This window comes from Narcine bancroftii, chromosome 7 (assembly GCF_036971445.1).
Source record: "Narcine bancroftii isolate sNarBan1 chromosome 7, sNarBan1.hap1, whole genome shotgun sequence".
In the NCBI taxonomy this organism is placed as follows: Eukaryota; Metazoa; Chordata; class Chondrichthyes; order Torpediniformes; family Narcinidae; genus Narcine; species Narcine bancroftii.
In genome coordinates, this window is record NC_091475.1 from 135,355,093 (window position 1) to 135,367,647 (window position 12,555).

At 41.3% G+C, this 12,555-nt stretch overlaps 1 protein-coding gene and 1 long non-coding RNA gene across 6 annotated transcripts in view; one reads left to right on the plus strand and one right to left on the minus strand.

Annotated features, from left to right (window-relative positions):
• cfap300 (cilia and flagella associated protein 300) overlaps positions 1-12,555 on the minus strand; it is a 62,751-nt gene that overhangs the window by 28,616 nt on the left and 21,580 nt on the right. For 4 of the 5 annotated variants that reach the window (XM_069890722.1, XM_069890726.1, XM_069890724.1 and 1 more), the window contains exons 4-5: positions 9,059-9,228; positions 4,854-5,026 (exon numbers count right to left, since the gene is read on the minus strand). In XM_069890722.1, coding sequence (XP_069746823.1) covers positions 4,854-5,026; positions 9,059-9,228 — 343 coding nt within the window. The remainder of the gene's footprint in view (positions 1-4,853; positions 5,027-9,058; positions 9,229-12,555) is intronic. The other variant, XM_069890723.1, reaches the window with a different exon arrangement.
• LOC138739172 (uncharacterized) lies at positions 567-2,745 on the plus strand. The gene is made up of 3 exons (XR_011342061.1): positions 567-690; positions 1,445-1,493; positions 1,927-2,745. It is a non-coding gene; the product is annotated as an uncharacterized lncRNA (long non-coding RNA).

Sequence of the window (12,555 nt, forward strand, 5' to 3'; positions counted from 1 at the left end):
CAGTGCATCTCGGGCGGGCAGGCGAGCAGGTTGGAGAGAGGCAGCAGTGCGACTCAGGCAGGGATCGATGACGGCATGATTCAGGCAGGCGAGGGGGAGAAATGCAGCGCGACTCGGGCAGGCGAGGGGGGGGGGGGGAAGAGTTGGCAGCACAACACAGGCAGGCGAGGGGGATGAGACGGCAGCGCGACTCGAGCAGGCGGGGGGGGGGGGGGGCGGCGGGAGAGAGACAGCAGTGTGATTCAGGCAGGTGAGGGGTAGAGATGCAGCACGACTCGGGCAGCGCAACTTGGGCAGGCGAGGGGAGGGAAAGACGGTAGCGTGACTCGGGCAGGCAAGGAGGAGAGACAGCAGCGCGACTCGGGCAGGCGAGGAGTGGAGTGATGGCAGCACGACGGGCGGGCAAGGGCGGGGAGGGTCGGCAGCACGACTTGGGTGGGCTTAAAGGGACCACCATTTTAAAATGATTCCGAAATCTGGAAGATTCTGAACAATGGCAAGTGTCTGGTCCCAACGTTCAGAATTAGGAATTCTGATAAAGATAGGCTCATGTCTAAATAGAAGGGACAATATTTTTTATTCTTCTTCTGATACTAAAATCAAGGGTTTCCATTGGAATTAATCAAAATATTCCATTTGTACTTCATAACACTATATCAGACAAACAAGGTTATTATATTATTCCTGCAGGTAAATTATACAATAAAATAGTGGTGTTTGCAATGTGTACTCCCCAAACACTGATGAGCCGGAATTCATTGAAAGATCTTTCTCTTGACGTCATTTCTCACTGATTTTGGGAGGGGACTTTAATTATTTGCTAAATACTGTTCTAAATCATTCTTCCTCTAGACCAGCTGTTCTGTGTAAATCTGCAGCTGTAATCCATTCTTTTTTTTAACAGATTTTGGTAATTCAGATGTTTGCAGGGTTTTTTATATCCTAGTAACAGAGAATATTTTTTTTAAACCAAAGGCGCATCATTCTTCTTCTAGGATTGATTATTTTTTAAAATAGATAATTGATTTCATTGTCCAAATCATGTGAATATTATGGATAGTAATATCTGATTTTGCTCCTGTTACCTTGTCTTTGAATTTTCCTGACATTCCTTTTACACAAAGGCATTGACATTTTAACTCCAGCTTCCTCTCAGATATTGATTTTTTTTGAATTTAATGGAAGAACAAATAGTTTCTCTTCACTACAAATTCTTCTCCAACTATTTCTAATCTGATTGCATGGGACACTATGAAAACATATCTGAGAGGGCAAATTATTTCTTGTACAGCTAATATAAAGAAGACTAATTGGAATTAATTAATCAGATTAAACAAATTGATTTACAATACACACAAGATTAAAAAAAAATCCTGATTTATTTCAAAGGAGAGTTGAACTTAAAACTAAATTTGATCTTCTTTCTACTTCTCCCATTGAACAGCAACTTTTGAGAAGTAAGAATCAGTTCTACATTCGTGGTGAAAAGTCTGGTAAGTTTTTGGCAAGGTAACTGAAAGGAATGGCTGCTGAAAGTCAAATTAATAAGATTCGGATGGGAGATGGTACGGAGACTACTGACCATTTTAAAATAAATGATGCCTCTTGAGAATTCTATTCCAGATTGAATACTTCTGATTGTAATTCAATGTTAGATTTTCTGAACTGCCCTAATCTGCCAAAGCTTTCTCAGAATAAACATACAAGTCTAGAGGCACCTATTTGTCAAGAGGAAATACTTTTTGCAGTTTCCTCTTTACAATCTAGTCAATCTCCAGGACCTGATGGATAACCCGTTGAATTTTATAAATCCTTTTCCAAATGGCTTGTGCCTCATTTAAGTTCTGTGTTTAATGATTCATTTAAACATGGGAATCTTCCATTATCTTTCAATGAAGCTTGTATTTCTCTTATTTTGAAAAAAAGGGAAGGACCCTTCTGAAGACCACAGTCAGTGCAGATCAGTAACAACATCTACTACTCACTGACAATCTACTCACTGCTCTACTCTCGAAGCACAATTCAAATACCATCTACATATTTGCCAATCGCACCATGGACATCAGCAGAGTCACAGCCGACCGACAATGAGGAAGAATTTAGGAGCAAGATAGATCAGTTGGTTGAGTGGTATCACAACAATAACATTGCAGTCAACATCAGCAAAACTAAAGAATTCATTGTAGACTTCAAGAAGGGGGAAACTAGAACACAAACCAATTCTCATCGAGGAGTCAGCAGTGGAGAAGGTAAAGAACTTTAAATTCCTGGAAATCAACATGTCTGAAGATCTATCCTGGGGCCTTCGTGTTGATGCAATCATGAAGAAGGCTCATCTGTGGCTATATTTTGTTAGGAGTTGGAGAAAATTTGGAATGCCACCAAAGACTCAGGCAAATTTATATAGGTGTACCGTGGAGAGCATTCTGACTGGTTGCATCACTGTCTGGTATGAAGGTGACAATGCATAGGACAAGAAATGGCTACAGAGGGTTGTAAATTCAGTCAGCACCGTCATAATTGAGGACATCTTTAAGAGGCAGTGTCTCAAGAAAGCAGCCTCTATCATCAAGGACCCTCACCACCCAGGCCATGACCTTTCTCATTGCTACCATCTGGAAGAAGGTACAGGAGCCTGAAGTTGGACACCCAATATTACTAAAACAGCTTCTCCTCAACCATCAGATTTCTGAACAGACAATGAATCTATAGACACTAACTAATTTTTTCCTTTTTTGCATTTATTACAGGTACACAATCCTTTATCCGGAACCCTTGGATGACAATGTGTTTCGAATTTCTAATTTTTCGGGATTGCAGAACAAAAGCCAGCTGCCCCAGATTTTAGCCCACTCAAATTGTGCTGCCATATCCACCCCCTTCCAGTCACACTGCCATCTCTCTCCCACCCCCGCCCACTTGAGTCGTGCTGCCGTCTCTCTTTCCTCCCCCTGCTCACCCGAGTCACACTGCTGTCTCTCTCCCCTGCCCACCTGAGTTGTGCTGCCGTCTTTCACCCCCCGCCCGCCTGAGTCGTGCTGCCATATCTCTCCCCGTGCCCGAGTCGTGCTGCCATATCTCTCCCCGTGCCCGAGTCGTGCTGCCATATCTCTCCCCGTGCCCGAGTCGTGCCCGAGTCGTGCTGCCATATCTCTCCCCGTGCCCGAGTCGTGCTGCCATATCTCTCCCCGTGCCCGAGTCGTGCTGCCATATCTCTCCCCGTGCCCGAGTCGTGCTGCCATATCTCTCCCCGTGCCCGAGTCGTGCTGCCGTATCTCTGCCCGAGTCGTGCTGCCGTATGTCTCCCCGTGCCCGAGTCGCGCTGCCATATCTCTCCCCATGCCCGAATTGTGCTGCAATCTCTCTCCCCCGTCCAACCTAGTCATGCTGCTGTCTCTCTTTCCCTCTGCTGTACCAGCACCAGGAAAAAAATGCTGGTTTTTGGAGCTTTCTGGAATTTAGATGTCCGGATAGTGTACCTGTATTTACTTTTAAGTGTTGTATTTACAGTACTGTAATTGATAGCAATTTTAATGCACAATACTGCTATCACAAAACAACAAATTTTGTGACACAAGTTCATGATAATAAACCTGATTCTGATTAATTCCACTTCACTCTCCCTGTGGGAACCTGAATTTGTTCTCAATTAAAATCAGTCTGAATATGACTCTTGAAATGGACAGACTGCATAGCTGAAGGTGGAGTCTATTCAGAGAAACACATGGAGCAATCACTACCAGTTCCCAGCAATGATGCACATTCACTGCACTGGTCAGAATGCAGTCCAGCACCCCAAACCTCATTACTGGGTGACCACATCAGTTACACAGCCCACCCAATACAAGGCTCACAAGCCATTGCTGCACACTGCTTCAGTAGTTCATTCCACGTATGAATTATGCAGAATGTGATCTAATTGTTTCATAACAGCAGAAACACTAGGAAAGGACTGAGCATTCAACTAGGTTCATGGCACAACAACAGTGTGGGTATTGATTTATGCCATGTTCATCAGAACCGCAAATAACGTATCTCACTGTAAATATAATAACTGACCTTTTTCCCTGTTTACAACCTTTTTGGACTCTTTTTCGACAAGAGTAGGGATCAGCAGTCTAACCCCACATCATCATGTGGCACCCCCCAATAAATGCCCTTTTTAACATGAAGTCATTCCTGGGTGCTAAGGAAGGTATTGCTGTATTGTTTTCAAACTATTAAGTGGAATGCATACTCCTCTATGCAAATTGTATGCCTTTCCATTGACCTGGCTTGGAAGTTATATATCCCGAAAACCCCAAGGAAGGCTAATATTCTATGCAGATCATTGTTACCAGTATTTCTTCAGTTCAATTTCAAACATATACAGAGCATATGCAGAGGTAACTCTTATAATAGTCAAAGACAATAATTTTAATCACAGAGTGTTTAACCTGTCAGAACTCCGTCTTGTACTTATGGTAGCTCAGGTACCAAAAACAGCAAAAGTGAAAACACATGCCATTATATTTGCTGAAGGTTTATTACTGTAGAGACAATTTAATTTTACTTGCAAGTTTATGGCTTCCTGAATCTTGCTCAACAGAAGCAACCATAAAAATAAAACCACAAGTTTTGTCTTTTTATACATTTAGCTAAAATTGTGTGCCATACATTAAAAATAAAATACCAAAAACAAGAATTATTAAAGAGGATGGAATGAAAGAATACAATATTTTCTGCATCTTAGAGCATATCAGTTTGAAGAGAAAAGGAAGGTAAAGTGTCTTTCAAGTGCTCTTGCTAGTCAATATAATAGTAATGAAATTCCAAATGAGATATTAAAAGATATGAGGGCATGAATTACAAACCTGACTATTTCCTTGTAAACTGTTTTGGTGGTTTCTAGATAAGGATCAACTGTATCTTCAAATTGGCAGAGCATTCCACCCAAGCAGAAATGTTTGAAGAGGCAGTAGATAAATTCTTTACGTTCTGTATCACTAAATATTTGATAATTGTTAGAGTCTTCCAATAGTAATACCTAAATTAAACAATACTAATCAGTAAACCTGAATGAAATATTAAGACATTCAAGACATTATGCATTAACTTTCTCTGTCATTCAGTTGAAAATTTAGGCTCAGATTTTTGCTCTTGATTTCTTTCACATCATTGGCCTTTCATTTATTGACAAATTAAGCAATTCAGTACCATCCAATGTCACAAGACAAAAGCTGTACTTCTGCCTAATATTGAAAATTGTTAACGATAATTTATAACACACTTTTCGGATGAAATTATATTTTGTAGCAGAATACAAAACAGCAGAGTCAGATTGAAATGTAGAACTGCAATGAAAGTGGAAGAAGTTCAGGTGAATAATTTTGTAATATTTTTAACATAATTCCAGCTACTTGTGAAGAGGAAGCATTTTTCATAACTATCCTGCGGAGGGGGCTCTTGAGTGCAAAAACAAGGCAATTATCCTTTGTTTCAAACTGAAATAATTTAAAAGAATTTAATGCAGCATACAACATTTTAAAGCCCTTTTCACACTTGTAAATGATCTCAGGAATTAACGGCCAATTGTCCAGTGTGAAAGCAAAATCAGGTCAACGCCTGCGTCAGATTATGTCATCTCATGCTGGGGATTGATGGCCTTGACCCCAGTACAATCCCCGGCATCTGTGTTGCAATCATGCAAGTGTGAAATGGGTAATTGCATTATGGGGCTGAAATGACCCAAATTTTTGTGTGAGTGCAGGAATGTGAAGAAAGAAAAGATTAAAATGAAGGTATAAACTTTGCCATGGAAATGTCACAGTTGGGTGGGGGGAGGGGAGAGCGAGGAGATAAATAGCAATAGTGGACAATTTTTTAAATAGCATGGGAAAATTGGTAGCACTATGGTGTACAATTTATAAAGACTGGGGAAAAAGACCGTGGGGAAAAGACTTCCCAGAATGCCGTGCAGCAGATTAAACCCCTCTATGAATGCTTCATGCATGCAGCCGGGTATACAGCCCTTTCCCTGCCGCATGGAGTTCTTGGAGGGCAGGTCTGCCATCACTTTTTGCTACTCTATTTATAAATTGTAGGTGATAGTGATACCAACTTTCCCACACTATATGCCATAAGAAAATTTGTGCGCTATAGTACTACAAACTTTTCCACGCTGTATAAATTGTGTGCTAAAGAGCTACTAAATTTCTGACCCTGTTTAATAATTGTCCGCTATTGCTATTTATTGCTAGCACTTTCCCATGGCCCCTTATAAAGCTTTATATAGGTTGAATGATAGATTATGTTGTGTTTGTACTGTACATAGATATGTTTTTTGGAGATAAATTGGGGCACGTTTTTTTCACATACAAACTCTTCAAAATAGATCTCATTTAAAATACTGGAGCTCTGCTCAAGCCAGACAGGGTGGCTCCTGGGGGCCTTTGCAAAATCTTTGGGGAGTGCCCAAGAGACTTCATTAATGGATTTTTGTTTTGAAAAGCAACAGATGAAAGAGATCGGAGGAGTAGTTCGGCGCTACAGGCTGTATGGAGTGCAGCTTGCTGTTGACAGGTTGTGCCTTAGTTCAGCCTGGTCAAAGCCCTCGTGGTTCATGCAAGAGGAGAGGACTGGCTGCCTAATGTTTCACTTGAAATAAGAGAAATAAAAAGGAACTCTGTGGAGACCTTAAAGAAAGGTTATCATCTGGAAAACCCTGATGGGGCAAGTTTCTTCAGCAAGACACTGATGTAGCTGATTAAAAGGCATCAGTTTGTGTCCAGGAACAACAATATATCTCTGAAAACTGACAAGAACCTTCCTGAGCCGTAACCATTTACCTTTCATGCACCAAAGCCTGATGAACTTCATAAATGTTAAATTCTGTGCACAATATAACCAGTGAACTTGGAGGAATGAGAAGTGAAATTGGACTGTGAATCAAATAACTTTTCTGAACTTACATACACAATACATACACGTGTGCTTAGAATTAGAAAGGGGTTGTTAGGTTAGTTAAGTTAATAGTGATAAGTTAAAGTTTGATCCTGTTTTCATGTTTAAAGATAATTAAAAGCAACATTTGTTTAACCATTTGTCTTGGTGAATATCTATTGCTGCTGGGTTTTGGGGTCCTCTGGGCTCGTAACAATTGACACATCAACAACAGGGGCTGAAGGGCTCATACTGTGCTGTACATAAAGTTTAATTATGTTATAATTAGGCACAATTAATTTTGTTCAAATATAAGATCTCAATACATCGATCAGGATTTTGGGCAGGTCCATCATTGCTCGATTGAATTGACGGGGATGGCTCTTGCAAGTGTGAACACATACAATGCTCCAGTTAGGGGTGGTCAAGTGTGAAAAGCCAAATCCCCATTCCTATCCCAGGACACAAAACAGCCAATTTAGTGGGATGCACGTGTGAAAGTGGTCTAAAGTGGTTAATGCTGAAAAGGTACAGGGTACAGAAAAGATTAATGAGATTATACCAGGACAATCAGGCTTGAGTTATAAGGAGAGGCTGGATAGGTGGGGCGGCGGGGGGGGAAACATTACAATTGTTTATAAAACGAGGGGCATAGGTAAGGTGAATAATTATAGTATTTTTCCCATGGCAGGGGAATCTAAAACTAGAGGGCATAGAGGGTTTTAAGGGGAGAGATGTGGTGCTACTTGGAACAAACTGCCAGATGCATTGGTACACATTAAAAATATGACTCTATAGAGGACATTAAAATTCATTGATACTCAGATAAAAGACACATTGTTAATTTAGGGTTCAACAAAACAACCAAGTGTATATTTTAATGATGAATGTTTGTATATATTGTTATTGAAATGGTTTATGGTGAAGTATTAAATAAAAAATTATTTAAAAAAAAACAAAACATCCAAAAACTTGCAGTACAATGGTACAGTAGTTAGTACCACTGCTACACAACTTCATGAACCTGGGTTTGATTCTGTCCTTGTCTTCACTTCGTGTGGATTTTGCATATCATCTCTAGGATTGCATGGTTTCCTCTCACATTCAACTACTTGCTAGTAGGCTAAATTACCACTTTAAATGACCTTTTGTTTCAGTGGCTGTCAAGAGAATCTTGGCAAATTGTTAGGCCTGTGAGAGAGTAGTTTGTGGGAAAGTGGGTGAGGAAATGGGGCTGATGAGAATATTCTGAAAGTTGCTATGGACTCAATGGGTAGAATAGCCTCTATGGCATAAGAAAATACAAAAAAAAAATCTAAAATATGCATTCAAAAAATCTTGGTGAGATTGTGGACATTGTAGCATTCCAAGCCAAATTGCTCCCCAATAGGCATTCCAATTCTTCAATTATTTCAGTATGCAAGTTTAAAATATAAAAATAAATGAAAAGAAAACGAGGTTTTATAATCATCCAATATCAGTAAACATTAACAATAAATCACACTATTGTACAATCAAATTAGCAGTTATGCAGTTTCACGCAACATCAAAGAATTAGTTTATTGCACAGTCCAATCTCTTTCTAATGATGTGCAATTTTCTTTAACAAAACAGTAACAATAAATTCTATTTAAAGAAAAACTTTTACATTGTAAAACATTCTTTGGTATTTTATAGAAATGCTTCCATACCAAATTTAGCACCTAGCCATACTTGGGAGATAACTAAAACTAAATAATTAAAACTAGATAATGAAAGAGCTAAATTTAAGAAACACCTTCAAAAGCAGGAATGGTAAAGAGATAGAGAGGAAACACCAAAATGTACAATCTTCAAACTTCGGCAACAACACTATAAATCTGCCCTGGATTAAGCAACCTTTAAAATACTGTAATCAATATTAATATTTATTGTCGTGACAGAAATACTGCGTGAGCACAGCTTTAAATCTTTTAACTATACCAAGAAATAAAAAAAAAACCTTAGTTATAACAGGTAAATGCAAATGCAGATCTTAAACTGTGAGCATTTTGTTTCTCTATATGCATTCCATCACTTACAGTTTTAAAACATACTGTATTAATTTTGCATCTGTGACCAACAGCATATAATGTTAAATGTTTGATCAGGGTCTTACCTGTCGAAGCTGATCGGTGACAATAAAATCCTCATAGAATTCATCCAAGCATTTGTTAATGTACCCTGTTTCTCGTACAATCTCATTAGTGTACAAACAGTCAAAGAATGACATTGAAACTTGTTTGCAGGATATTTCCTCCGCTTCTGTTTTCTTAATATCTACCCCTACTAAGAGAGAATTAAAAAATAATGAAAACATTGGCTTAGAAATTAAATTACAAAGTGCATGCTTTTTAAATGCTACTCAACTGAGTGTAAAAAGCAATAGCAAATTATGATCATAGTCTCAATGAACTTACAAAATGTGATATTTGATTACCTTCTTCAATACTGACATCTTTTCAGAGTCTATGGAATTTTGAAAGACCACAACCAATGCCTCCGCTATCTTTCTGCCACTTCTTCTGAGACCCTGGGATGAAAGCCATCAGGTTCAGGGGACTTGTCTGCTTCAATCCTGTGAGTTTGGCTAGCAATTTTCCCCAAATGAAAGTGATTGTTTTAATTTCCTATCCCTCTTTCGCCTCCTGATTTTCTACTGTTAATGGAGCTTTCTGTAGCTATCATGAAGATAGATACAAAGTATATGATCAAAACCTTTACTTCCTATTACAGTATTAATTCTGTAAGGAACAAATGTTTACTTGAGCAAATATTCCTTCCTTAAAAACTGTCTCTTACATAGTTAACACTGATTTATCTACTCCCTCTTTTGGTTATCTCTTGCTGATTTCTAAAATCTATCTTTAACCAGCTGGGAGAAGTCATGTGATGCAGAGGATGTAGGACATGGGATCCAAAATCTCCTAGGAAAATAAAAGAAAATGATTATCTAAATGAAGTAGAGATTAAAATACGAAGAAAGAATATAAGAACAGCCCATTTACCTTTTAAAATGCCTCTGAAGAACAGAATTATTGTTGCTGAAGGTGTTGCTCTTAAATGTGAGGCCTTTGATGCAGAGAAATCCCAGATATGGAGTGATGACTAGGACCCATCAGAGAGTTGAGTTGCTGGGAACAGTAGCAAGTCTGATCAGCCTACTGGCTGGGGAAGATGGTGCTGGGCTAAGGTAAACAGATTCTTTAAGTAAGATCAGATCATCGAATTTGAGTGAAATGATTGATTTCAGTAACAATGGGAAGTTTTTTTCATGGTCTCGCTAATTTATGGATAATTTGAAAAAAGACAGCAAGAATTAAGGAACAAAGACAAGAGGGGAAAAGATTTGAAGAAGTTACTTCAGTGTATGAAGATGTTAAACGAGTTAAGTTTAAATCTAAGCCTGCGCCGTGTTCTTGGAGGCTGCCTACATCTGCAGGGTGGACTTCGCTGAGAGCGGCTATGTCGATGTCGAGTCTGAGGAGTTCATGTGTGATGAGGGCAGACGGACGTTCAGGTCGGTGGCTGTCAGCCTTGTCTAGCATGGCTCCGATGTTCCAGCATGCTAGCTTGAGTTTATGTGCATCTTTTGAGGGGGAGGACGTGGACATGTCCTCGGGCCTGCGCAAAGGAGCTTTTAGTTGGAGTGCAGTGTGCGCATTACTGGCCCCACCCTTTACACCAAGTGCTGTGGCCAAGCAAGCTGCGACGTGGCAGCGAGGTCCTTGGGTCGTAGGTTTTATATCGGAGTGTCCTTCTCCTATGCAGGTTGCTAAACTGGGCTGAAGAGGTCTGCCTCCACTTTTAGGTCGAACCATATCTGGAGATCTACGACCGCTGTCCACAGGGCTGTAGAAAGTAGGGAACATGGGAGTGAATGGGAGAACGAAGGAGAGAGACTGTCGGAAGGGTGTCCACCATGAATGCGTTGGGGATGGGAACGACTACCCTTCAGGGATGGGGAAACCAGTCAGGGGCCACTCGCCTGCTGGATGGGGGTGAAATCCAGGGCGGCTAGAATCTGCAGGGTGAAAGAGGCACTTCACGGATGAGCTGACTGATCCCAGGGCCGCGTTCGCAGACGAGGCCAACTGAACAACTGAACAAATGAAAAGTGGCAAAGCAGCAGGTATGGATGGAATCCCCCCAGAGGTCTGGAAGGCTGGTGGCAAAACTCTGCATACCAAACTGCATGAGTTTTTCATGCTCTGCTGGGACCAAGGAAAGCTGCCTCAGGACCTTCATGATGCCATCATCATCACCCTGTACAAAAACAAAGGTGAGAAATCAGACTGCTGAAACTACAGGGGAATCACGCTGCTCTCCATTGCAGGCAAAATCTTCGCTAGGATTCTCCTTAATAGACTAATACCTAGCGTCGCCGAAAATGTCCTCCCAGAATCACAGTGTGGCTTTCACGCAAACAGAGGAACTACTGACATGGTCTTTGCCCTCAGACAGCTCCAAGAAAAGTGCAGAGAACAAAACAAAGGACTCTACATCACCTTTGTTGACCTCACCAAAGCCTTCGACACTGTGAGCAGGAAAGGGCCTTGGCAAATACTAGAGCACCTCGGATGCCCCCCCAAGTTCCTCAACATGGTTATGCAACTGCACGAAAACCAACAAGGTTGGGTCAGATACAGCAATGAGCTCTCCAAACCCTTCTCCATTGAAAACGGCGTGAAGCAAGGCTGTGTCCTTGCACCAACCCTCTTTACTATCTTCTTCAGCACGATGCTGAAACAAGCCATGAAAGACCTCAACAATGAAGACGTTGTTGTTGACATCCGGTACCGCACGGATGGCAGTGTCTTCAATCTGAGGCGCCTGCAAGCTCACACCAAGACACAAGAGCAACTTGTCCGTAAACTACTCTTTGCAGACGATGCCGCTTGAGTTGCCCATTCAGAGCCAGCTCTCCAGCGCATGACATCCTGTTTTGCGGAAACTGCCAAAATGTTTGGCCTGGAAGTCAGCCTGAAGAAAACTGAGGTCCTCCATCAGCCAGCTCCCCACCATGACCACCAGCCCCCCCACATCTCCATCGGGCACACAGAACTCAAAACGGTCATCCAGTTTACCTACCTCGGCTGCACCATTTCATCTGATGCAAGGATCGACAACGAGATAGACAACAGACTCGCCAAGGCAAATAGCACCTTTGGAAGACTACACAAAAGAGTCTGGAAAAAACAACAACCTGAAGAAACACACAAAGATCAGCATGTACAGAGCCGGTGTCATACCCACGATCCTGTTCGGCTCCGAATCATGGGTCCTCAACTGGCATCACCTACGGCTCCTAGAACGCTTCCATCAGTGCTGTCTCCGCTCCATCCTCAACATTCATTGGAATGACTTTATCACCAACATCGAAGTACTCGAGCTGGCAGAGTCCGCAAGCATCGAATCCATGCTGTTGAAGACCCAACTGAGCTGGGTGGGTCATGTCTCCAGAATGGAGGACCATCGCCTTCCCAAGATCGTGTTATATGGCGAGCTCTCCACTGGCCACCGAGACAGAGATGCACTAAAGAAGAGGTACAAGGACTGTTTAAAGAAATCTCTTGGTGCCTGTCACATTGACCACCACCAGTGGGCTGATATCAC